General features: G+C 35.6%; 1 protein-coding gene across 5 annotated transcripts in view; it reads right to left on the bottom strand.

The window, feature by feature from the left end:
- Positions 1 to 27,270, bottom strand: part of INTU (inturned planar cell polarity protein) — a 56,282-nt gene that overhangs the window by 9,159 nt on the left and 19,853 nt on the right. For all 5 annotated transcript variants that reach the window (XM_080389820.1, XM_080389819.1, XM_080389818.1 and 2 more), the window contains 9 exons: positions 23,316 to 23,401; positions 16,224 to 16,427; positions 11,430 to 11,548; positions 8,780 to 8,869; positions 8,130 to 8,207; positions 7,179 to 7,368; positions 3,024 to 3,077; positions 1,728 to 1,790; positions 468 to 689 (listed from right to left, as the gene is read on the bottom strand). In XM_080389820.1, coding sequence (XP_080245946.1) covers positions 468 to 689; positions 1,728 to 1,790; positions 3,024 to 3,077; positions 7,179 to 7,368; positions 8,130 to 8,207; positions 8,780 to 8,869; positions 11,430 to 11,548; positions 16,224 to 16,427; positions 23,316 to 23,401 — 1,106 coding nt within the window. The remainder of the gene's footprint in view (positions 1 to 467; positions 690 to 1,727; positions 1,791 to 3,023; positions 3,078 to 7,178; positions 7,369 to 8,129; positions 8,208 to 8,779; positions 8,870 to 11,429; positions 11,549 to 16,223; positions 16,428 to 23,315; positions 23,402 to 27,270) is intronic.

The following is a 27,270-nucleotide window of genomic DNA, read 5'->3' as shown; positions in this document are numbered from 1 at the left end:
CTACGTTCAACACTCCTTCCTCATCCCTGGAGGAGTTACTTTTTTTTTTCCTAATTGAATCACATCCAAGGAGATCTTTCTGTTGTCACGTTAAGTTAATGATGCAAATGTAAAAGCTATCACTTAGAAACTCAGCTGTTTGCTTTAAAAAAAAGAGCTCACATTAAAAACCCAAACACAGTTCTGAAATGAGTTGCCTGAAAATACCAGATCATGAAAGTAAAAACATAATTAAATGAAGACGCATAAAAATAATGAGAATTTATACTTAAACTTGCAAGCTTTACAAATGTATAAATAATACTACTCTCTTGAGGAATTATATCCCATGAGACAGCTATAATATGAATATTTGGTAAAATTGCTAAATAAAATGCATGGGAAATGTTGCTCTTACTTAGTGACAGACAACACAGAATGACAAAACAGAGCATCAGAGAACAGACATATTGCAAACGTTAACTTACCAAGCCAACTATGAGTAAAAAGTATCTGGCTTCAGGTTCCCTATATCCTGTAAAACTTGAAACTTCACATGGCTGGATATGATGATGTGGAAATACTTCCCGCCATATCACTAACTGACCAATCTTCTGTTCTGCTGCCAAGGGTAACAGACAATAGTGCCGACAATATAAACCTATATCAATAAGATCTTCCTTTGGCAAGTGATTACCAATCAAGTAACCCTTAATTAAACACAGAAAAGGAAGTGTATTCAGTAAGAAATAAAACACCACCACTTAAGAGTACTTTTCATAGAAAGATATCCATGCTCCACATGCATTAAGATTGTAAGCTTTTTGGCCAGAGACTGTTTTTCTGATATACAGTTGTACAACAGATAACACTGAGCTTTTGCATCATATCTGAAGAACCAAAACACTGAAATATAAACAAATAAAACATCAGCATATATGCAAGTTATTAAAGGCGAGCTGGGAAATGCACGGCTTCAACAGCTTGCAAAACAGCTACAGAGTTAAGGTGCTTTAATTCTCTCTCAAATATATGGTGCTTTCACTAGAATTACTAAAATTTCCAAAGAAGACACATTACAATGGTGTTCCTAGCACTAAGGGCATTACAGTTAAAGTGCTGTCATGGTAGACGGTGTGCAGTTCCATTTGTGCTAATAGTTTAGTCTCATAACACTACTAGCACAAACAACAATTGCATGATAAAATCCTTAAAATGTACATTTCCTTAACGCAAAGGCTGTTGTCTTCCTCTTTTTACTGTTGAATACAGTGACTACATTTAATAAAAATAAATTTACAAATGAGGCCAAAGTGAAAAAAGCTGTCAATACAGTTTCTCAAATCTTTGTTTTAAAGACAGACTAAAGATAGATCACCTGTTATCTTTACTAAAAAATGGCAATGAACAAAAAAAAAGCGCCTATTAGAATATCATACAGTCTCACATTTGAATTGACTCTAGTTACTTCCTTATTACTGTCCCTCTCCAATCCTTGGATCATACGCTGCAAAATTCCCGTAAGACAGTTTCAAACAAGTATTTTGTTCTTACTGATACATATCACTTCCTGACTTCAGTTTTTTCTGTTATGGTGTTTGTGTTTTATGTCTGTTACTAGAAAAACATATTTAAAGCAATCATACAATTCTTTTATGTTTGTGAGGTTTTGCAAAGGGTTACTCCATGACTGTGTTAGATTTCCAGATGCATTTGCCTAATCTTTAGACCTTAATCACTGATACTACCTTGTAGAAGAGACAAGCACCCATAATCATATATAATCTTCTCATGTCGTAATAATCTTCAGACTGTGAGAAAAAAAATCATGGTATAGTTTTTCATTCAGAATTGTTATTTTATTTACTAAATGCAAGTCAACTAATTCCAGCAAATGGTAATCAATATCTTATTTAATACCTTCATTTTTGACCACTTCTTATTGTCAATGTCAGTTAACACTGAACAGTTAAGTGGAATACCAAGCTTTTAGCCTCTATTATTGATTTTCATGTCACTACAATTTTCTCTAACAATTTTCAGCTCAAAATTTCCTGATTAGTTCTTATCTGTAGATAAACTATTTTTAAGATACGCAAATTCTCAGGATTCTTAACAGCAAAGTAGCTGAAGCATAAGTACTGACACCAGAGGCCCTCCTAGAGTAAAACATCCAACTCAAAGCATTTTTTTCCATTATTTGACATTTTACCCAAAATATAGCCATTCATTGATCTATTAATCTAGATGCCCAGTGCTCTCAGATTAGTAACACTACCTTTAGGTAGATATAGTGTATTTTAAATTAAGTGGGTGCAAGCAATTTCTGTGCAATAAACTACAACTTATAAATTTGCTTTTTGTAAATAATCATCCAGGTTGTTTATTACAGTGATTCTTTCTTTTTTATTCTTTTGCAAGATGGGCTATATGTCTGCCTACCTTGTATTTTAGGTTTTAAGAATCGTTAAGCATATTTTTTAATTAAGAACACTTATGTCCCAAATTGTTATGCTAAAGAGGTGATCAGTACAGTAAAGAGCACACACAGCAAGTGACACAAGTAAATTACTATCTTCTCCCTTAACTGTATTAAAATTATGCATAACTTGTAATTGTTTTCTGTAAACTGGAAAATTAAGTTCTTAGTGCGCCATATAAGTTTTCAGGTTTATTCACAATTGCTTGGGAAGGAGACAGTTATCTATACAAAAAAAGAAATGTAACAACTATCAGCTATGCTGAAATTAGAGTGTCCTTGTAGACATCCCATGGGCTTAAATTATAGTAAATCATGGCTTTTCAGTGACTAACCCCTGTAGGGTTATAAGACAATTATAATGTTAATCATGGAGAGAAATTCAGGTAAACAGAATGGGTAAAATTAAGCTTAAAACAAGAATAATATAGTATACTTTCGCTTTGACTCTCACTTGATTAAAAAAAGTGGACTAGTTTGGAATTAGTGCTTTTTTAAACTACTGAATATGACACCAAGGTAAAGAGATACAGTGCAATGCAAACAACAAAAAGAAAATGTTTACCAGCTCTGCAAAGTCAGCTGCTTCCAGATCACTCAGTGCTGTGTCAATTTCCATCTGAAATATTTAAACAGTATATTTTAATAGAGATTTCCAACACAGTAACTTACAATAATAGCATAGTTCACTCTATCTTGCTAGTCTCAGAAGATTAGGATTCATAAGTACAAAGTGAATAGATAAAAATTTGCACATGCTTTTCAGTAGTAATATCATGAACGCCTCTATTCAACAGATTTAAAGAAAAATCCTTAATTTCTGTGTATTTTCCTCTTCTTTGAAACTGTAAAATTTCTCTGCTTGTGTTGAACGCACCGTTTGGTATAAAGGAGATGTCACTCTTTCAGCATGCTTTAAAACATGAAGTCTAGAGACTACCCCTTGAAGGCTATGGAGAACTCTGAAATCTGGCAAGCTATTGTATCCAGCTGAGTTATTAGAAAAACCTTTTTCACAATGGATTTAGTTTTTGCCTCTATGGAAATTGCCAAAAAACTCTCTCACACATTATCTTTGTTCTACTGAAACTACTTTAAACTTGCTTATTTCTCTAACTACAAGAGTGATTGTTAATATACATTTTACTTAAAATACTTTCCTTTAAAGAACATGGTACTAGGCACTGAAGTTCATGACATAAACGTGCTACTTCATGAAAAGAACCTAAACCTCATCATTACAAACTTCTCGGGCAGTATTAACAGGCTGCCTCTAATTGAAATACAGCCAGATTTTCAAACAGAGAAATGTCAGTGAGGCTGTTGGCAGCTGACAACTCACCAGTCTCTCAGCTTTTCCCCAGTTAAAATTTAAAGGGCTTTCTGCCCAATAAAGAACTGACAATTTTTGTTTTAATCTTCATCAAAACTTAACTGGAAGTTTCATCTTCTGCAACAAAATTCTTCTGGAAAATGTGGATGATCTCAGACAATTTTGGAAAGCTAAGTCTGTATTATAAATATCAATGATGTTGTTTTCTAAATCCCTTTAAACCCCACAATTTTACAAGAAAGAAACAATCTGCAAGCTCAAGTAGAGAGCAAAGTGTAATTGATACAAATAGTTACAAATATTTTGGGTATATCCACGAAAGAAAACTCTCAGTTCAAAATTTCCCAGCTGCTTCATTTGCATTAAATCATGGCAAATAATCATAAAAAAAACCCCCTCTACCATGACAAGACTAACATATTCTAAACATCATTCCATCTTAATGAAACTTCTTTTTTCCTGTGAAATTTTGCAAAAACTGCCATACATGTGTTGACTAATATGGTATGCAAAAAACTCTTCACACGATATGAAAAATAACGTCCTTGTTATGGAGTTGGAAATATTTCAAGATCACAAAGGCAAAAAAGAATCCTACATGCACTGATATTCAAGGGGATGGAGAATGAAAATGCAGTGAATCTTTCTTTGATCCACTTTAGACCCTCAAGTGAAATGACTGATAATCTAACAGGTCCACTGCGCCTTACTACAACATCTGATATTTAACATTTCTTGAATGAAGGACAAGATATAAAGTATTACCAAACTGCAATTTAAGTACATGTGATGTGTGGAAAATTACCCTCTCAACTGCAATCACAGATATTAGAGGTTTTATATGATATGTCAAATGATTGCTCTACATAGAAGTGTTCCATTTTTACAGTATGTCTGTCTCAGTAAAGGCCAGCAGATTTAAACAGTAGTTAGCTACTTAGTCATATGCTTAGGTCCTTGAATGACACTGCATTTCATTAAATACCTACAGTGCAGGTGTTCTTTATTTGAGCTAGTCCTTACACTTCAGGTTGTCTTCATAGGTAATGCAGATGAAGCCACAGGAGTCTTGAGGCATGATTCATCTAATACTAAAGTAAACAGCTGAAGCTCAGTAGTTGAATTACTATTAAAGTACCAGATATTCCCCATTAAATAATAAGGAGATTTCAGGAGTAGCACCTCAACTGTAGTAATTTATATAATAGCTCTAAAAGAAGGTGAGATGGTTTCTACCTCAAGTTGCTACGAATTCAATAAAGAAGCCTCATTTTGCCTCATTTTTAACTTTATTTTGCTAAGAGGCTAAAGACCCAATTAGGAAAAAAAAAAACCCTCTATGGGATTAAAATGAGAAACATTAGTAAAACCTACAATGGAATAACAACTATGAATATTGATGAGATTACAGCAATTGGAAGGAAAAAAAAAAAAAGCCAGGAGATAGCCAGGGTACTTGTATTACCAGCCCTGCTTAAATTTTTGCTTTAGCGCTCTATAAAATAATTTCTTGTGGATGCATTATTTATCCAAGCAGACTATACTGTCTTCCAAAAATAGAGCTTTTCATTTAAGACAACCAAGAAAATGGGGGGGGGGGGCAGGGAAGAGAGCTTTCCTGTACTCTGTGCCACACAAAAGTCCCCGAAGGAAACTTAAACCCAATCATTTCACAATCACCATGTCTTGAAAGTACACTTTGATTTCTGTACTTCCAGTATAATTGAAAATAAAGCAGGAAACTTCACCTAGCAAGACTCAGTTATCTTCAACTGAACCTACTGTCAGATCAAAACAGGGTTTAGCAATGCTTTACATGGAACACATAACCCCTTAGGTAGTGATGCTAACTCACTTTATAGCACACTGTAACATGAAAACAGAGAAAAAAAAATATTGGAAACTACAAGCTCTATGAAAGAGTAAAGGAAGTCTTCTGGTTCATTTCTAAATACACAATTGTGTTATTTAATAATACATTTTTTAAAAATTATATATATATTAAAAGATGATCTGGATACACATCAGAAAAAAAAATATACAAGAAAAAACATTTTAGAGGAACTTTCTGTACCTGAGACACAACTATCAACTTTTGTGGTAAATGTAATTTCATAAATTTTTTCCTCTATGTACATCCTTTGCTGATTGTATCCTGTTCACTTGACAGAACTTACTACATTAATAAAAGGTATTATAATAAGCTTGTCTGCGAACTACTAGGATTTGCTTATCTGTGCAGACCCAAACTATGCTGGAACTGTGTTACAGAATCTGCCCCCCGGTAAGACAAAGTTTTTCTAGTTGCAACCCGTGTTGCAGACTTTGTTTTGCACAATTAAATCTGAATTCAGTTTTCATTTTGTGGAATTGAAATAGATATATAATTCCAAATAATACCATAAATACTAAACAAAACCACATAAGGCCATATATGTTGGTCTCTGCTATGTTCAGCAGTATGGTTCCACTGCTGAAATCTCCTTAGGATTGATTTCTCTTGTACAAAAATTTTTACAATTGTTTCAAATCGGAGAAATATCACCTTCATCTATCTTGGTCTAACAATGTCAATTCTAAGGTGTATGTGAAAAACCACTTCACAGAAGACTTGCCAGAGATTATGCATCACATGCATAAAATCTATTATTTTTATTTAAAAATATTACTTTACTATTAATTATCCTAATGATCCCTATTTTAACTTCCTAATGTCATCAAAATGAAGGTTTAAGACTGAAAGCTATAATGCTATTTACTGTGATCTAGCTTTTGTCTTACTACTGCTTAAAGCACAATCCGATTTCTGATTGGGAGGTAACCAGACAGTGAAATGGTGCAGAAAAGCTGTACCTATATGATGTCAAACAAGTGCTGTATGGGTATTTATTTTGATTCTGCAACAGGCATTTATAACTCTCCTAAATTACTAGTTATGCATGAGCTTCTGCAGTAATATTTTCTACCTAGAAAAATACTTAAATGGTCAAAATCAAACATAAACCTACATACCAGGGGCTGCTTTCCCTACTGCATATGCTAGCTGTTAGAGAGGTTGTGGGGTATGCATGTATATATATTTTTTATTATAATTTTTTTTTACATAAAATGTAATTCCTTTGTCATCACGTTCTCTTCATAGATTTAGACTTCCTAAAGTCACCAAACTACACTCATGACAGCAGTGTTTCCTGTGGGAATGACTGTGTAGTTCCAAATACGCAAATGATTGTGTAGTTCTTAAATAAAGGATCCTATAGAAAATGGGTGGTCTGGGACGGGCAAAGCACTTACGTAAATTACACAATAACAGCAGAAGATGCCTGCATCAATTTTCTTGGCCTTCCATATACAAGGTTTTCTAGAAAGATCCAAAAATGACATTACCTTGACTTCCTGAGGCAATGTCAGCCAGCGCAAGCCTGGGAGACTGTCTAAGAATAATGCACTGCAGGTATCATAGTGTTGAGCACTTGGGCTGGCATTTGACTTGAGTCTTGTAGGCTGAAGTGCACGCTGGAAGAACAGGTTGAAAAAATGATCCAGGCAAGAAACATTTTCCACCTGGCAAAAAGCACTGAACAAACATGAACTCCAAGTTAGAATAACATTCAGACACATGTAGCTTGTTTATATAACCCTCTGTGCTACAGAAGTCTCTTTAGAGCATGATACTACATTTAGATTTTTTTTTCTTAACATTCATTTTAAATATAAAAAATCCCACTAGGCCCATATCCAGGCAGTACCTACAAACAAAGAAAAAATCTGAAGCACCATAGATGTCTTAGACCAACTGAAGATGAGACAATGATCAGCTTCAACCTTTTGGAAATTAACATCTTTCTTTTTCTTTCTCTATGGCATATGCACTTTAACCCTGAATTGAAAGCAAGCATACGAATAGCCTACCTTGGCAATTTTGTTTAGGTTATAGTCACACTGAAAATTTTCTGGGTGATTTCCAAATGCAGAGAAAGACAGCTACTCTGCCAAATGAAGTTGAGAATTCTCGAGTGTTTACTTTATTAAAAATACAACACTGATTCATATGTACGTTTTACAGATGGTGCTTTAACACAAAGGATAACATTTGCAGAGTGCTGTTGACAACCACAGTGACTTAGATTTAACCTAATCTAAGGACAAAACTTTCTGAAGTAACAAAGGCTGTTAAAAAAGAGTCTTAATAGTGTTGAGACTGACACAAAAAGGCAAGAACAGAATTCCGTTTTTTTGCAGAAGTGTAAAGCAACATGCAAAGAAATTCCATGTAAGCATTAAAATTAATGCTATTTTTCAATCAGCATCAATAAAAATACTTCTGAAAGAACTCACCTGTCTAAAGAACTGTACATAAATTTCAATGTCCTGACAACATCTTCAATCATGTTCCTCAGCTGAGAAAGTGGCACACTAAAAAATAAAAATTGAAACGTACAGCTATGTTTATAACATTTTTACTATGATTAAGTGTAGTCATATTTTGAAAAGCTCTATTCTCAAATAGTGATATAGTGGAAACACAAAATTCTTAACTGGACTGCACAAAAGATTTCTTCCAAGTGACTTGCCCATGATGACACAGACAGTAGTAAAGCTGGGGGGGGGGGGGGGGGGGGGGGAAAGGAGGGGGAAAAAAAAAGGTCCTCCTAGAACACATAAATATGTAATATTACTGCTGTTATTCGGTAGTCTCTAATCAGGACCTGACTTTACCAAACACTCAAAATTACTGTTTTCTAGCCTACACATATTTCTGAGATCTTATGAGACCTCATTCCGTTTAGAAGAAATGAAAAAGAAACTGTAACAATGGATATATAAAAGATGCAAACAAAGTCAATCAAAAAAGTGGGATCACAGGTACAGAAACTAATTATAGTAAAAAGAGTACATTGTAAGCCCTCCCTGTCTTGCTTTTTTTGATACAAGAGTACAATATAAGGACACACAAGAGGAAACAAACCATTCTACTTCAAACTTACTTTTCTTCAGGAAGGCCAATTACAAGCAACTTATCACATTCTTTCCAGTAAACAACTTGAACCAGTTTTCCACACAAGAAGAGCGAGGAACTACGAAAATTAAACCAGAAGTAATTCTCTTAACACTGTGAAGTTATAGAAGACCACCACTATAAGCCAGAATGATTTATAAGTATTTTGTATGCAAAGTCTTGTGCTCATGTATAATCACATGCATGCAGCTGGGCTAGGTAATTGTATTAATTAGAACTCAAAGACTCTCTGATTCCTGTTCCAAACAGATCATGCCAGTAGTAATGTTTTCAAGTATACAAATGTAATGGTTGAACAGCCACTATTGAAGAGCTACAGTCATCTTCTGAATGATTCAGATGCTCTTTAAAGGTCTTCCTGCCTAGCTTTTAATACAATCAACTTAGAAAATGAATGTCATTTCAGATCACATTGAGGCAACTGGAGGTACTAATGAAAGTTCTGAACATAGCAGTCACTCACAAAATCATTTAAAAAGACTCTATATACATTCTGACAACAAGCTCAAGAGGTATTTGAACATACTACCTGTGTGATAAACATAAGCTTGAACTCTTATGCTATCTCCTTGTATAGAAAATTGCTCTGTAAGGCTCAGCAGTCCCAGAAAGATGTAGAGACAGAGTGGATTACAACATGAAACAGAATTAGACCCAATGTTCTAATTAGCAGTAAAGCTCACATCATGCACCTGATTATCAGATTCAATGTACTGGTTGCTGCTAAAACCAAGGTCTGTAAATATCCTGATCACTAAGTTTACATCAAAACCCCACCTCTCTTACTATCATGTTAGAGATTTTAAATAACAAGATAACACTGCTGCAAAGTGAAAGAAGGATAACTTAAGTTTATGCTGAAAAGATTCAAGAAATTAATTTTTAGGACATGGCTCCAGAATTAACTTGCTTCACCGATTCTCTCATACCATAAAACTGATGGTACTGAATAAGAGAAATGTCATTTCATTAGTTAAGAAAGACCTTAGTATTTCCACAGGTCACCAGAAAATTTTTATTCTTCACGTAACCAAAAGTGCTTTCCAAACAAAACAAATTACATACTTATAATGTAATTAACTATAAAGAAATAAACATCTCCCATCCCAAAAGACACACAATACGTGTGCAGACAATAATCGTGATTTACTTTTCTGACAGAAAAAGCTTCATAGGAGAGCTGAGGACTATCTATTCTGTTTTTGGAAGAGATGAGACAGTCCACAGAAACCAGCAGAAGTGCCTTTGTATTTCTAGAACTCAAAAATGGGAAATTGAGAACCTTAACAGGAAAGGTGAATCTATGCTATCATGGATTTCTGTATTATTTTATGATCTGTACCCATGATATCAGCAGAAAAATAACAGATTGATTTGTCATTTGGATGTGTTTGAAAATCTGGACAATAATAATGCATAAACATTTAAAAGAGGTTAACATACCTCAGTGCTAATTAATGTGGCATCGCATTCAAATACTGGTATATGCAAAAGATCAAAAGCCTGCATTTGATACCTGCTGCTAACATGACTTTTAGGAACTCATTAACTGGAAAGTTATAAGCATGGTTAAAGCGCAGTCTTAAAACTTCTTATTCAAAATAGCAGGATACTAACAAGTCTGAGAAAAAAACAAATTAAAAACAAATGTAAACAAAAGTAAATTAGCCAGTATTAATTTTCTGGTAAGCAAAAATATTCAAGAGCTCCTTTTAAGGAAAAATTTATCAGTGGAAAACCGAACTTTAATATATCAAACAGGCTTTTTGCCTTTTGAGGAATTCCTTATTATTGCCAATGACATTCACTACTGCTTGCACTGTGTATTTTTGGGCCTGAAGTCCCATTTTCATTTGGCTTTTTTATACTCATCTAGGTCTTGTGTCTTACACAGGAGGCACTGATGTGCTGAAGGAAATCTTGCCAGAGATCCTCAGGAGCTGCAAACTCATGTACTGATTCTCAATGGGAAGAAGTGTGAAGTGGAAAAGTGATACCTGCTATCTCACTTCTAATTATTCCATCAGAAAACCATCTACCTTTACATATTCAATAATCTCCTGACCTACCTCCACCACCCCTATGCTGCTCTAGAAACTCAGGAGTGGTTTTTTTTTTTATTAGACTTCTTACTAGAGTCCTGGTCTGTAGATACCAAAAAATCTTTCAGATGTTCCAAGTTGAATGTGAAATGAAATTAATTTAAAAGTAGCAGGCATTCATGAATTTAACTGAATTACATTTTATCTTTTAAAAATTTGTTTTAAAATTTGTTGAAGCTGTTGTAGAATTTCCAGTTTGTCATAGTACAGTGCCACAAAATCTCAGGTTAGGTAAGAATGTTTTAAGAGGTCTAAGAAGGGACCTAAAAACAATTTCACTGAACTAAAAAATCCTAGTCATTGCCACCCATGACAAAGAAATTCCCCCAAATCAGTGTACACCTGGGCTGAGCAGTCCAACTTCAGGCACGCTGTTCAAGTTAAAAGATTACTGCCTAACAGGCAGAGTCACTCCTGTTTTGTCTAGAACTTGACGCATGACCCATGCGTGGTTTTCTGAACACATATGTATAAAATAATAAAAGTAGTAATATGTTACATTTCAAATACTTTTACCTGATAATCTGGGTACCAGTAACACTTTCCAGTATGTCAGACAGTGTGAGAAATATTCCTCTCACATTTTTCAGTTTTTGGGATGCTTCTGACATGGGGTACCGATAAAGAATTTCTTGCTGTGAAGAAAGTAAAGCTGTTAGTTAAGCAAGTAAAACAAAACCAAAAATCACAAAAAAAAACAAAAAACCCCCACCCAAACCCCACAGCTAACAAGATTAAAAGTTTTTTTTTCTGGCATAATTTTTTTTTTTTAACTGTGAAAGCTTTTATCATATACTTTCACATGGTAAAAGCAAGCAGTGGTCTCCACTGGCATACTGGAAAGTTCTAAAATGCACATGAATATTTCTGACATTTTAAACTTTTCTATTTTATAGGAAAGTAGGACTTATTTAGAATCATTATTATATGGAGAAACATAAAATGACAAACAGTATGGCCACTGCCTTTTAGAGCTTAAAGTACACTGTTAACAAATCTGATTTCAAGAGGTATCTAGTGTTTGTATGGTTGTTTCAGTATTGTGGTTTAAATCTTTAAAACCAACAATATAAAGCCTCCAATCTCTCTATATAACCCTACTTAATTTGCTTTACATGTATGGCACAAAACATAACTGAGCTATATATGCAAACATCATGTACACCACTAACAATTTTATCACCAAGCCTCTGACCATTTGTACCTGCAAACTCTTAAAAAAGTAATCTCAAAACTGAAGATCAGTAGAGAGAAACATTTGTGGCAATTATTTTTCTTTTTCTAGCCAGTTCTTTAAAATATTTTTTGAAATTATTTTCAAAAATCTTATATTTATTATTTCCACAATCATAAAAATGTAGTAATAAGCAAACATATGATTCCCTCGTGTTTATTGCTTTCTGCCAAACCATGATGGGCCAGAAATAATGCATGTAACATTAAGCATAATCAGTGCAAAGAGTATAGTGAATTATCTTTCTACACAAACAAAAGAAGCATAGACATGACTTAACTTTCCCATTTATGTCACTAAGCACAGCCAGCACCAACACCCACTAGAAAATTTTCCTTCATCAAGATTAAAAGAATGTAAAGTTTCATTACTGAAGGACCTGGCAACTCTTCATTCTTATCCAATTTAATTAGCTCTATTTTTAAGTACTCATTAGTGACAAGGATTATTTTTTTTCTTGAATCAATCCCTCACTGGCAACCCCCCTGCCATTTTCTAATTACAGCACTACAAAGGGTTAGAAAGAGCCTTTTTTTCTCCTCACCATGAAGTGGGGCCTTTACACAGAATTCATTTGAGAATTATCTGTACACTTTCCCAGGGGAAGAAAAGACAACTGTAACAAAAGGTCACAGCTGTATCACATATATATATATATATAGACACACACGCATATATATGTGAGCTTGCAAGGTTCAGCTCATACCACCATACAAAAGCAGCTGTTGTCAGAGCAAGGCGAAAGTTCATAGGCCAATTACAATGGAAGTAATAAATGAGAAGTAGTTCATTTCTTAAAAAGTGTAAATGCTGCCTCAACCCGAAAACCCCCAATCTGGACAGACTACCTAAACTAATGGCTTATCAAACAGCTTCTCTTTTTTATGTTTATTTTACTAATTTCTCAGACTGAGCCTAAATAACATTTAAAAAATAATTAGAACAGTCTTGACAACATAAGAAATGACTGACAGAAATTGTGTCAAAATGGTGCTGATCAGCTAAAACCCTATAATGTTCAAACAGAATGCACTGACAAGAGGCTTTAAGTTGCATCATATGTAAGATTTTAAAAAAAACAGTATATGAAAGACAACTATAAAGATCAATTCAGAAATAATAAAAACAGGGAGAAACGCTACAGGCAGTACAAGTCAGTGTCTGTATGAACCAAGCTATCTTAACAAGTACTCATAATACCTGCAAATATGCTAAACACCTGCTTCCAGGAATACTATCACATAGGAGGGATATGACCATTATTCCTTTTAAGACATCGTATCATCAAAACCTGTTCTAACACATAAAGATGTTACCGTTGTATGCTGGTACAAATAACATATGTTACAATCATAATACCTGCCTTGAAATAAAACATAAAAAAAGGCAAGATCAACCTTACTCACTGAAACCATTATCGTAAGGGGCATCTTCCACACACATGCACATATCCTGAATTATTTCTGATACTACTTTCCTTTGTAGTTCAGTAGACAGAATTCAGAAGTCTTAGAGCTCATTAATTCTATTTTTGGGTGCCAGAAGTTCACAAGTGCAAGAATTAGTTACTAGTTCTAGTTGCCATTGTTAACATAGACGTGATCTACATACCATGCCTCCTTTGGATATGGGCAAAGAAGCTTAGTAAAGGTTCATTATATTTTTAGTGTGCAATATGGCTTAGATATATAATAACTTCACTGCTAATTTGAAGTACTACTGTAAAATAAATTTGAAACAGTACATCCACAGGAGAAATGTCACTTACTGCTCACCAAATGAAATTAAAGATAAATGCCTTGAAGAAGGTGGCATTCTTTTGTTAGGAAATGTTATAAAGAGCTGGATTACACCAACAAAGCACGTCCCAACATTAGAGACTATTTAGGGCTGCATAACTGCCAAGACCTCTCAGGAAACAATTATTCCATGGTATGAAGGGAGAACAAGTGCATTACAATCCCTCTTTTACCTTTGCTCAACGTTCAGGGTTAATCCTGTTTCTTGGGAGAGTATAAGGAAACAATTGGGCAAGAGAGCAGTACTCCATTTACTCTGAAGTGCAGGAAAGGCAATTATCCATTTGCATATCTATTTACCTACCAACAGAAGAGCCAGAGGCCCTGAAATAATTAGTTTTTAAATATTTCATAAAGTTCATGTGACCAATAAAACACTGGTCTAAGTCTACAGTGATTGTCCATAGCTGTTCTATCCACATAACAGAGCAGTCTTGGACTACAAACTTAGAATTGAAGAAAAAAAGAACTATTTGCAGTATGTAAGTAAACCTGGATAAAAGCATCTTAAGTTTATTTAATTTACAGTTAAATGAGCTCCTTTCATTTTTGTTGTATGCAAATACCAAGGCAAAAAAAATACTGCAGTATCACATGTTTTAACGGAGGCATTTTCCAGGTAGGAAAGAGAGACATTGCTTAGCTGCAACACTACTGAAAAAAGAAAAAGTAATAATTATAAGGCTCATTTGTATAAACTAATTTCTGCTGAAGGTACTTCCCATGAAAAACAATTTAATCTCTTAAACAGGATTAGAAAGAACTGCAAGCCAAAGCTTACTGTGTTAGATCTTGCTGTAATACGCAGTGAAGCACACACTACCTTAAAACTATGATGTTAAGAGCATGACTTATATTGCAAAGTACTCCAGTCATGAAGTACTGGATTTACAGTTGCCTAATAAGCCTTAATTACACACACTCATCTGTCCATCTTGTCCTCTGCACAAGACAGGCATCTTTCAGAAAAAAATGAATACTTAAGACAATGTCGTGATGCATATGTACAAAAGGGCTGAATTATTGCACAAGTGGCCATAAATCTGTCATTTCCTAGCTTTCAACCACTTCACTCTGCTAACTTACAACATTTTTTACATGATACTATGATATCACGTCATTTTCTAGGGTTGCCCTCCCCAGTCCTCCCAGTTCAGTAGATAAAAGTAAACTCCATTACGTGTAGGTGTAACACTTTTTCTCTATTACTCATCACCAACAGAGCAATACAGACTTCTGTCAGTTGAAAAATGGTATCAAAAAATATAAAGACATCTCAGAGAAGGGATGGAGCACTGAACTGGATCTAAGGATTAATTCCAGGGGAGAGAAAGCAAAATTTCTGCCCCCCACTCCATCACTGTCCTGCCATCCCAGTCCCTGGGGACTGGCAAAACTTGTGCTTCAATTGATGTCTCCGTGTCATAAATAATACAAGATCACTGGGGCACTATGCTAAATCTAAGGAGAATTTACAGAAGAGAAGACTCTTTTTCCAAAAGCCTGTTCCTAAAAAGTCCACTTTGTCCATTTGTCATTTTCAGATTGGGCAAGAGGTCAGACTCAGCCCTCCACACAGTTCTGCGCCCCTGTGTTCTGAGTGGAGTATTTGTAGCTATGACTACATCATGACCACCACCTACACAAACCTAATGAGTTACACATAGACTGGCAAAATTTTTCTGAAGAACACAAAAAGGAAAGAAATGTGAAAGGAAGCTTTACTGGACAAAGGAAAAGTACTTCAGAAGCTCAAAAATGCGGCCCAAGCAAGAATCAACAGTTGACTGCAAACAGCCGACATGCAAGAGTCCCCTAAGAAAAGGCATATTAGCATTTCAAAACAGGAGGAGCTAGATGGATTATGGACACGGACTGCCAACAGCTCCTGCTGGGGAAAATTCTTCTGACTAGGCAGATTTGATAGTTCAAGTTTGAGAAGTGTATTGAAAACATCACAGTGAGCATCTGACAAGACAATAATGAAGTTCTGAATTTATCTCTGCTTTCTCTTTAACACCTCTACCCTGCTCTTTATGTGAAGACATTCAGCAGCACTGAAGTGATTTCAAGTCCAATTACGAGTTTGTCAGCAGCGATGGTAATTTTTCCCCCCCCCCTGGAATTTCAGGCCTTAATTCTGGACATTTTTACAAACTATTCCCTACTCAAAATGATTAGCAATTTTTGTTTATGAATTTTACGTTAAAAAAACATGACAGCTGCTGTTGTCAATTGTTACCCTTCATCTTCAGTTTTATTTCGTTTGCCACATACCTCATCCTTAGATGTTTCAGAGTCCAGTTTCAGTGTGAGGAACATAACAATGTGAGGCACGTCTTGTATAGCCTGTTGAAGGTCCGTACTATCTTCTCCCCACAAGAGCCGAACCAGATTGTTCATACTTGACTGTGCCCGTTTATACCTTTGCTGAGAAGTTCCTTCAGGCTCAAATATTGATGTTTCAAATGTAAGTTTAACCTATTAAGATAATTAATTATTGTGAAAATGAGGCTGTAATTACAATTACATTCTAGTATCAGATGAAACAGATGCAGTTTGAGCCCTTTAAGAGATTATAAACTTTCTTAGCTTTACTGATAAAGATGTAAGCATTCAAAAATTCCTGCTGTTTCAAGAAAACCAATTATATATTCAGCATTACATAACCATATATTATTAAGGACAAAGCCAGCTATTACATGCTTTATGAACCATATGAGTAAGCATGTGGTTTATGTGTTTTCATACTTAATTCTTAGGGTTTTGAGAATGGAAAAATATACTTACTGCTCTGGGTTTGTTTGAACACAAAACTTATTACAATGCTTTTGAAACACACACTGACTTTTTTCAAAGTGTCAGCACTTTCATAAGTATATATCCTCAAGACTCTTTCATGAGCATTTATTTGCTCTTTTGACTGCACTGACAGGTATATTTGCACAGGAAAATCAATTTACATTAGACTGCAAAAGTCTTATTTTGTAACAGAGTAGCAATTCTTTCAATCTGCCAACATATTCACTGTTAACTTTCCTTCTTTTTTTAACTGTAAAGTCAGCAAATAAGAGTTTTGTTGCTGAATTTAACAATTGCGCACAACTAGCAAGAAGCATAAAAATTGTTTACATCACTTGCTGCTCTATGTCTTCAGAAGAAAAAACAATTAAAATCAAAGCACAAACAAAGCATTCTCTCTTAAAAAATAATTTGAAGTTTAGGTGATCAAGCTAATTTTCTCAAAAAATTATATGATGTTTACTGCCACTTATTTCCCAAATAAAGATCAGGAAATTTAGAATAAATGCATATTTCCTGGCTCTCAAGCAACACAAAATCCAAACCTAGTGTGGAAACATGTTTCACAATTTGCTTTACAGACCTCCTTTTTATGAACACTGCCTTACAAAAAATACTTTTGTTGTTTCAGCAGTTATGAAAGAGTGGTGTGGGGTTTTTTTTGTGAATGAACACTTCATCCTAAGTATGAAAGAAGGATATGTGAGAAATACCTAGCCCTTGACTGAACATAAAATTGTAATTTCTGAGGAGAATAAATAGGTTTACTTCCCTAGTTTTCATCATTGTTCAAAGTGACTGAACATATATCTATTTGGACTAAGTAGGCATGCTCTCAGTTCTCTCTTTCATATGTTTTTACTCAAGATTGTTTGTCTGCCTTAAAGTATCTTTAACATGCCTATTTGACTGGGAAGTTCTAAACATAATACATCACACCAAATCCTGCTTCTCGTTAAAAGTCAGTGAAAGTTTAGCCTAACGATTGATGCAACCAATAAGGTTTATATTTGAAAAGCCCAAGCAGAGGTAATTTATACATTTAAACCCAAATAATTTACATTTTTGTAATTGCCTATGTATATACAGAAACTTAAGAGAGGAGTGCCAGCACGAAATAATGATGCTTTAAGACACCCACTGCCTGTCAAACTAGATCAGAGAGAAGTGCCATCATTGGCTCTTCCAACTACAACACTTATGTCACTGACTGCCATCTTTCCATTCCCCTCTGTTCCTTCCCAACACTTCTCATTAATCTTTTCCTCTCCTCTTTTGGCTGCTAACAGCTTTTTTTCTCTTCCCATTCTCTGGAACAGCGCTGTACTCGATCCTGCTCTCCTACAGCGTGCTACCACTTCCTTTTCCGACAGTAACTCATCCCCTGCTTTCTCCTCATCATTTCAGTTTCAATTCATTAAACTGCATGTTAACAGGACTCCAGGAGCAGAAACATCCAGTCAAGAAGCAGTGGCTTTTAAAGACCCAATAACTTGATTGTTCACAGTTTTATAGATATATATTTTCTTCTCCAGCATTCTGTGACTCAGTTCTCTTTCTTTGCCATGCCATCTGCATGTATTTCAGAGGATTTTCCTCATACCCTGTTTAACTTCTTGCAGATTTCCTCAAGGCTCAATAGTTATTTCTCTTAACTTCCACTACATCTCATCTGTGGACACATTCATGACTTAAGCTACAGTCTCTACACTAACAACGCACAGATGTAATTCTTGCTGCAGTCTATATTTTAGTCTCTCAATTCAAAAAAACCAGCTCAGTCTGTTTTGTTTTAAGATACACAACCATACGGCCCTCCAAGCAAGAGCTCAAAACAAATTGGACCAAAGAGAACTTCAGCTCTCCCTCCTCCTGTAGGCATCCATGCTGCCTCCTGCATCCCTGTAGGCAATACCACACAGCTTAAGTGTATTTTGAGAAAGATCTCTTGCCACAATTTGGCTACATATTCCTTCCCAAATCTTCTTGATTCTAACAGCTTGAAACATGACATTTTCTGTTCCCCTCTACTTTTGTCCCAAATTTAATCTATTTCCTGTCTTTAATAAAAAAAATACTGGAAAAAGACCATCTAGGTTGGAAAATGCTGTAATAGAAAGTGACCAAAAGACTACATTTCTACATACCCTAAAAAACTATTATTTTTTTGTTGTGGAAGAGAAATGAATCTTTGTCCTGAGCAGTGCACAGGATCCGACTGAATATGTGACTACTGAAGTACCCTTTTGTAAATACTGACTATGAAATCTTTCACAACTTTGATTTCATTTCTCCTAAAGAAAACCAGTTCAAAGCACAGCAGAAAACAAAAAAGGAAATAAAATGAAGAATGGGAAAAGCACAGAAAATATTGATATTCCACTCTATAAATATATAGCATTCACATAGTCTTAAGACTTAGAAGAGTTCTCAAAAAAATATTAATCAAACCGCAAGAAGGCATGGATGAAGGTGACAATAACAGCAAACCATGAGGTACACATACAGGGATTTTTCCGCTTAGGAAAGATGTGGCAAAAGTGGAACATAACAGATATCTCCAAAGGCATGCAACGATATAAAGAATAAGACATGGACAGTTAACTATTCCTCATAACACAGGAACCTGGGGATGGGAAATGTACTTAATTAGATGGCAGTTTGAAAACAAAAAATGAACGTAAGACAAATTAGTTACAAAAATCACTGCTACAGTAAGCTGTGGAAGTGAAAGAAATTTTAAGAACTAGATTAAAAAAGAAGGTACAAACCTTAAGTGACCCAGCATGTCCCTAACTACTGACGGCTGGGAGCTCAAAAAGTATGATGGGAAGGTCACTCTGTATTTATATTGTTTCTTAATACCCTTTATTTAAACATTTGTCAGTGTAAGTGTCATGGTTTAACCCTGGACAGCAACTAAGTACCATGCAGCTGCTTGCTCACTCCCTGCTCCCCTAGTGGGATGGGCAGAATCAGAAAAAAAAAGGCGAAATGTATGGGTTGAGATAAGAACAGTTTAATAAGTGAAAGAAAACAGAGTAATGAAAACAGTAATGAAAGGGGGGGTGGGGGGTCAAAAGGAATAAAACCCAAGGGGAAAAAAAAACCCCGAAACAAGCAATGCACAATACAATTGCTCACCACCCACTGACCAGCCAGTCCCCGAGCAGTGATCAGCAGCCTCTGGCCAACTGCCCCCAGTCTATATATACTGAGCATGCTGGTCTATGGTATGGAATATCCCTTTGGCTAGTTCAGGTCGGCTGGCCTGGCTCTGCTCCCTCCCAGGTTCTTGTGAACCCTCCTCACTGACCGAGCACGGGAAACAGGCAAGTCCTTGATTTGGCAACAGCTCAAACATTAGTGTGTTATCAACATTATTCTCATCCTAAATACAACACACAGCACTGCACCAATTACTAAGAAGAAAACTAACTCTACCCCAACCAAAACCAGGAGAGTATGAAAGAGGAAATGTAGCAGTTATACTGTTGGCCTGACCCAGAAAGGCATGCTTTCTGTTTATCTGCAAGAAAGCTGTATGCCTTAGAATATGGATTTTATTATAGCCAGAGCTGGTGGCATTGCCTGCCTTTTCAGACTGCGCACCATTTCCTGTTGTAAGTCTCTGTTTTCCATGTGGTTATGCTTTGCACAACTGTAACTCAAAATTTCAGTCTGAAATTTCTGATTCTGAATGTCTGCCTCAGGCTGAATATTTTTAGAAAATTTCAGGTAAAATGATGCTGCAACTTCCAAGTATTGGGATAAGGAAAAATACATTATTTTGGCCTATCTTCCCCCTCCTATTCTGTCTTCTCTGTCTTGTGGTGCTGGGAAAAAGCAGATATTTTGATTACAGAAATGTAATATTGTATAAACTTCAGAATATAACTTTATCATACTATCTCAGGCATTGACTGAGGGGTATGCTTCGGTCTGTCACATTCAGTGATGGCTACAGAACTTCTAAATGAGATGTCCAATGCTTTAATCAGAGCAAGGACTACCTTATTAGGTGACGTGCAAGCATCCAAACAGAAACAGTTCTGCCATTAAAAAAAACACCAAGCAACCAAAATCTGATGTTGCATTTGGACTTCTACTGCTCAATAAATACACGAAATTAGCCCTTACATGCCTAGAAGCTTGTTTGCCTAAACTGAGGTAAGGGAAGCAAACTTCCAGAAATACAGTAACGAGAGATGTTACGCCACACACCGCAACTGTGAGAATCTAGGTAGATTTTAAATTACTTCCAGTAATTTTTAACACTGAATCCAGAAAAGCAGTGACTTAGCTTATGTAAATAACTTATAACCATGGTAAAATGGCTTTAAACTGCATCTTTTTTGCTATTTTGCAATGTATGATGAATACATTAACAATTTTGCTTATGTAACAGCTGGCTTTATCACTAGATCTCAGAAACAACAACCCTCTGTTTCTTCAGCAGCATGAACACAGTGTTCTACACTGCAAAAAAACCCAGTACTCTGTATTTAAATTCTCCACTGGTCTATTTCAGCCATCACTCTTCTGGCTTGACTTAAACTGCACAGTAAAAAAGGAGTAATTGCACTTTAATAAAAGGTTTTGGAAAGCCAACATGACAAACGGGTATACATTTCAAGTAATCGCTGTCTACTTGACAGATTTACTGACAATGTAAACATTAATGCTGCATTAAAAGTAACTACTATGTAAAGGGTTGCATTGCATTTTAGCAACAAGTAATACATATACTTTAATCTAGCAAGGATACAATTAAATAAACAATATAATATCTGCTTTTTTAATCATTCTGTATTTAATAATACTTACAGCAACTCCATATTTGGTCAAAGGCAGACAAGACAAGGTTTTTCTACCATGGAGCTCTGCCAACACCTGACCACAACTCTGGTAGCTTAGGCAAGATTCATACTGTCAAATATCTTGGAATGCTTCCTAAACTGACATACTAGTACTCAATCTTACTGCAGTGGCAGATGTAGTTCTACAGGCACTTACACTATGTAAGTTGCAAACAGAAGCATGTTTAACAAAACCTAAAATTTCCACTTCTTTTTATCTCTGGACAGTAAAACATTGCTATTATTATCACCTCATATATTCTACTTGAAGAAAAACTACCAAGAGGTTACAGACATACTGTAAGAGACACTGTAATTTTAACCTGCTCCATCTCATACCTAAGTTGCAACATTTACCTTGTCACCCTATCCACCAGGAAGTGGATTTAAGCAGAATAACCCAAAATAATTTTATGCTACCAACATCCTAGGAAATTAACACTCTCCTGGTTTAATTCTGAAATACCTGTCTAATCCTTTATTAGTTATTTAATTCTTCATTATAGCTCCAAAATTATTCAGCTAGAAGCGAAGATATATGCAGTATGTTTGGGAGGAAGAAGTATTATTCAGCAGGTCAGGTTTGTTTGCTGGGGGTTTTTTTCTCAATTTTTTTTTGTTTTTTTTGTTATCAATCTTTATTACTGACTTCTATTGGTCTTCATCACTGTTCGGTTTTACAAGATCTTAAAAGTAATATAAAAGCTCTTAAATACTCAATAATTTATTTTTCTTTTTAAATATGAAAGTGGTATCAATTTCTCCATTTACATGCTGTTAAATATCTTTAATAGCACTACTTGTTAATTCAGGCTTCTTTTTACTCTCTTGTGGTTTGTGAGTCTCATAGTGATGAAGAGATAATTATGTTATTAAACTATTTGCATAGTAATTATTAGCATTTAAGAACAGTAACTGACAAAAAAAGCCACTACTATTCTGTGGTTGACATATTTATTTTTAAGCTAGACATCAATATCTTGCTTCATACATCCTATTGCCAGACTGCACATCTCCAGCCATATTACCCACCAAGAGCAAGGCATCCATGTTACTTTCCTTGTCCTTCATTTGCTGACATCAGTGTTCAAAATAATAACTGTCAAAGCAACCATACTTGCCATCTTAGCCTGTAACTACAACTATCACTGGTTAAAAGCTTGTGCAAGTCTCAAAGGAGTTACTTCCCTGTATTCAACAAGAATTGTGATGCAAGTGTTAATCTGTTTTCTAAGCAGAAAAGTAATAAAGCTTGATTTTTCACATGTGTATGTACTAGTTCTCATAAAGAAACATGTATACTCAGAATTCTGCAAGTATAGAATGCCTTGATTCTCACACTCAGTAAAAAAAAAAATAAAAAAAATCAGGTGTTACGGTTAGTCTAAACCTGCAAGTATGCTGCTACCTCTTGCACAATGTCGCACGGGCTTTCTGACTGGCTGATAACAAATAAAGTATGTAACAGCTGGACTGTGCCCAATATCCCTTCATGGGACACTGAGTTGAGTCACTTGCACCTACTTATTTTCACAGAACTGACTAGAATTAAATTCTGAAAGTTTGACTGGTCAACCAATGTGTCCAAAAAGTAGATGAGGAAGTTCTAAGAAATGGACTGCCCAAGTTCTGTTTCCTAAGCAAAAAAAGCTATGAACAACATTAATTTTTACAGAGGACAGCTGGAATAAGTGTTTGACTACCGTACCTGCATAGGACCTGGAATGCAAGACAAAACCCTCTCTATGTTTTCAGAATTCACATCAACATCATTTACAGCAACTAGAGCATCTCCTGGAGATAAAACAGACAAGAACATGAGAAAGTCAGATGGTATTACACTACAATACAAAGCCAAAGAGTGTTTTGTTTTAAAAATTAACATGTCATTTCAAAAAATCATAAATGTCTTTATAACATTCAAGTAAATGTTTTCTGCATGCAACATCTAATATGTTTACAAACATTTGTCTATTACCTCCGTGCTCTTAAGGCCTTACTGCCACACTTCTATCATTTTACAAAAGTAAAAAAGTAACTGTCAAAGCCTCTTCCCTCCATCCAGGCTTGTATCACTCTTGTTACTTGATCAGAAAACCCAACAACTTCACCTATCAAGTTTTGTCCAAGAATTACTTTTTTTTCCTCCAAACCCACCTCTGTTCACTTGCCAGTCCTCCACTGCTACCTCTGTTGATATAAGCACTTCTGTTTCCAAAAGCACTTCAAAAGTCACTCTTCCTATAGCAGCTCACAAGTCCCAGGACATTGCTTACACCAAAGGTTTCAATTGTTAACTGAGCCTAATGATGCGGGAATCCCACCACCCCTGAGCCCCCTCTCTTTGAAGCAGTCCTGGCAGTTATCATGCATATCAGTAACTCAGCTTAGTTCACTAAACCGGCAGAAAACCATTCACTCGTCCTCATTTCATCCCTACGCTACCTTTGTCTCTCAAGCTACATCACAATTTGGTCCTTTTTCTTCTTTTTCATGCCTCCACTGCTATGGCTTCTTATTCTGCCCTCTTCATGCTTTTATCTGCCAGCTCTTCCTACTTAATGACATCTTGCGTTTTCTAAATCTGATTCTTTTCCCATTACTAGAAATCAGGATAAAAAAAACCCAACAGGATCCTGAAGGAAAAGTTTTCAACTGCAAATGGAAAAGGTTTGAAGAAATTAAAAGGTGCTAGTTATGAAAGCAAACAGAACTGAATTAGAGCTTACAAACTTAAAATCCACATTAAAGTACAAAGACCAAATTGGGATGTCTATTTGGAAAATATTCTAGAGATGTATCCCAGTAATTATTAGCTGATAACCTCTGCCACATTCCCCTCAAAAAGATGCATGTTTAAGCATGGAGTATGTAAGAAGTATGAAAAAGACCAGTGAAAAACCCCACCTAAGAAGTCAGAAAACATGAAGCTAAAATAACATCAAAAGATAAAACTACTGAGACCTGTCAAAAGGAACAGAAATTGAAAAGTAAAAATACAAGGTTTTTTGGCCTTTCATCTACTTTCAAAAAAGAAAAAAGGGAGCAGCAGTAAGAAGAGGATATATATTAAATATATTTCATGTATGGTAGTGGGAGCCTAAATCAACCAAAAGATGTGATAACTTAATTGCCAATTTAGAACATCAGTCCAACATTTAAGGTGAGATTTTAGGCTGAACCTAAGTCAGAAAAATGCCTGCTAAAAGGTTAGTCCTTGATGGTTTCTCTGATGTCAACATCCGATGTTGGAAGCACTTTTCAGTACAAAAGAAGCACTGTATCACAGAGGAAGAAATCAATAAATATTAATGGAATAACAGAAATATAATGGAATTAAATAGCATATTCATTCTCAAGAAGGTAGCCAAGCAACACAAAACATGAAAAAGACAAACACAGCACCTGCATGCGTTACGGAAGACATTTCTTTTGAATGTAGGTAAGTATTAACAGGACCTGACAGGATCCCATCCAGAGTACTACTTACAATTCTAGTCACCTGCGCTTAAGAAAAATGAAATCAAATGAGATCAGATATATAGAAATAATACTGCAGTGACCATGGAAAATGGAGAACCCATTTATGTTGGTTAAAGATGAGGCGAGTAAAGGCTAGGTGTGAAAGCAGCTAGAGTAGAAATCAGGAGGTTCTTTAGTCTCTAAGCAGCAAGTTTCTAAAAAGCTTTCCAATAAGGCTATCTAGGGCAAAAAACCTAAGATGAGGCAACATAAATTTATGAAAAAAACTATACAAAGTGACTGCCCGTGGCACCACGATATAGGACTTGATATGGTGCATTAGGTCCTTTCCAGAATCAAATATTCAACTTCAGAGAAACAAAATAGGCCTTATTTTATACTTGATTTTCTTTGGTGTCACTGTCAGTTGTCTGCTTTCTGTCCTATTAGGTGAAAAACTCAATTAGTTTCCAGCTTGTACCTTCTGTCTGTAGAAAGGGAAATAAAGAAATGAGCTTCTTACTCAACACTGAAAGTGACTTCATTCCAAGATCATTCTTATGCCTTTTACAGGTGTAAACTGAAAATTGAAGAGCTGCTCTGGAAGAGCAAATTGAAAACCAAGCCTAACTGCTTGAACTGCACAAAGACTCCCTTAAAAAGTGCCTCCACATCCTCTTCAAGCTTATGAGTATCAGTGTTTAATATAGTGTAACATGTAGTGTGAGACACTTCATAAACAACTGAAAAAAAGAAATATTCACTGAGGTATTCAATTTTCTTTCAAAACAGGTACTCTTGAGCTTTGTTTTCTAAGGAAATGAGGCTTCTCCAGTTGTACTATGAACAGCTTTGATCCCGATACTAAATTTCAGCCAAAGCTGGAAAAGAAGGCACAAGTCACGTTATGTGCTACAAGTTCCCTTAATGTGCTGAATAGAGAAGCCCTCTCCCTTTTCCCTTCCTCTCCTGCCCCTGGTAAAGCCGCACCCTGAGCTCATCACCTGTCCTGTTTGTGCTCCAGCCCAGCTGACTCCAGCTGGCTGAACAAGAGCAGTTCAGAATCAGACACAGCAAACACAAACTTGTCCAAAAAGCTGTTAGAGGGCAGGAGAGGGAATAGAATAAGAGCAATATGAGGTATCTCCACGTGTGGGGAGAGGTGGGAGGGGAAGAATTCTGAGACTGGCATAGTGAAGGATGTGTGTATTTTTTTAAATTTAATTTGGATATAAATCTAAAGACAGCTGTACAGCTCATTATTTCCTCTGTTCACAGTTTATTATTTTTATATACATTTATATCTCATCACATTTAGGTGAGCCATATTGAAAAAGGTGAAATAAACCAGCACTTCCCTCACAACTAGGGCTGCTGGAGTTCAGGGAATTATATGAATTCTTGAATGCACAGGCTAGAAGCTGTAATGGAGGTACTTGTCCTTTTCTCCTGCGCCAGGACATGTACAAAGCCAGAGGCAGTTACAGCAACATTCAACTTCAGCAAGGCAGTAGCAGCAGTGCTCATCACTCCTTCATGCAGTTTAAAGAGATTAGAAAAAGGGTATGGATTTGTAGTAAATGTGCATGTTAGTATAACTATATTTTAAGCCTTGACTTGACAACAAAAACGTGCTCAACTGCAGCAATAAAGCACTGAACAACTCTAAGGTTCAGTATATATTTCAGGTTTTCTAGGGAGAAGACTTGCTTAGCTCAAACACAGTGATAACGATGTGCATACTAAGGAAAAGCAGAACCTGTTGCCTCTAAGGTCTCTCCATTTCCTGAGAATCTAGAATATGAAAGTTTAGAAAAATTCTGAGTTTATAATTATTTCTGTCTTCTACCTTGTTAAACACCATCAAATACAACTGGAATTCTTCCCAGGTACTGGGTCAATTGCTCAAAATCAGTGCAAAACACAATTAAGGCCCAATAAGAGAAAGAACATTATTCTTAACTAACCATCAGTAAGGAAATACAATTAAGGCCCAATAAGAGAAAGAACATTATTCTTAACTAACCATCAGTAAGGAAATACAGAATCCCCCCCAAAATGCAAGCAATATTCCTTTTTAATACACTAGAAAACATGCGCTCCTACTCTTTGTTTACAGCAAAACCAAGAAAAGGTTAAGTTCTATTAAACACTCAAAAATACTATCATTCGTTGGAATGAACTGTTTTTTCTGTACCATG

This window comes from Falco punctatus (assembly GCF_963210335.1).
Source record: "Falco punctatus genome assembly, chromosome: 1".
Taxonomy (NCBI): Eukaryota; Metazoa; Chordata; class Aves; order Falconiformes; family Falconidae; genus Falco; species Falco punctatus.
This window is presented reverse-complemented; position numbering and strand designations above follow the sequence as displayed.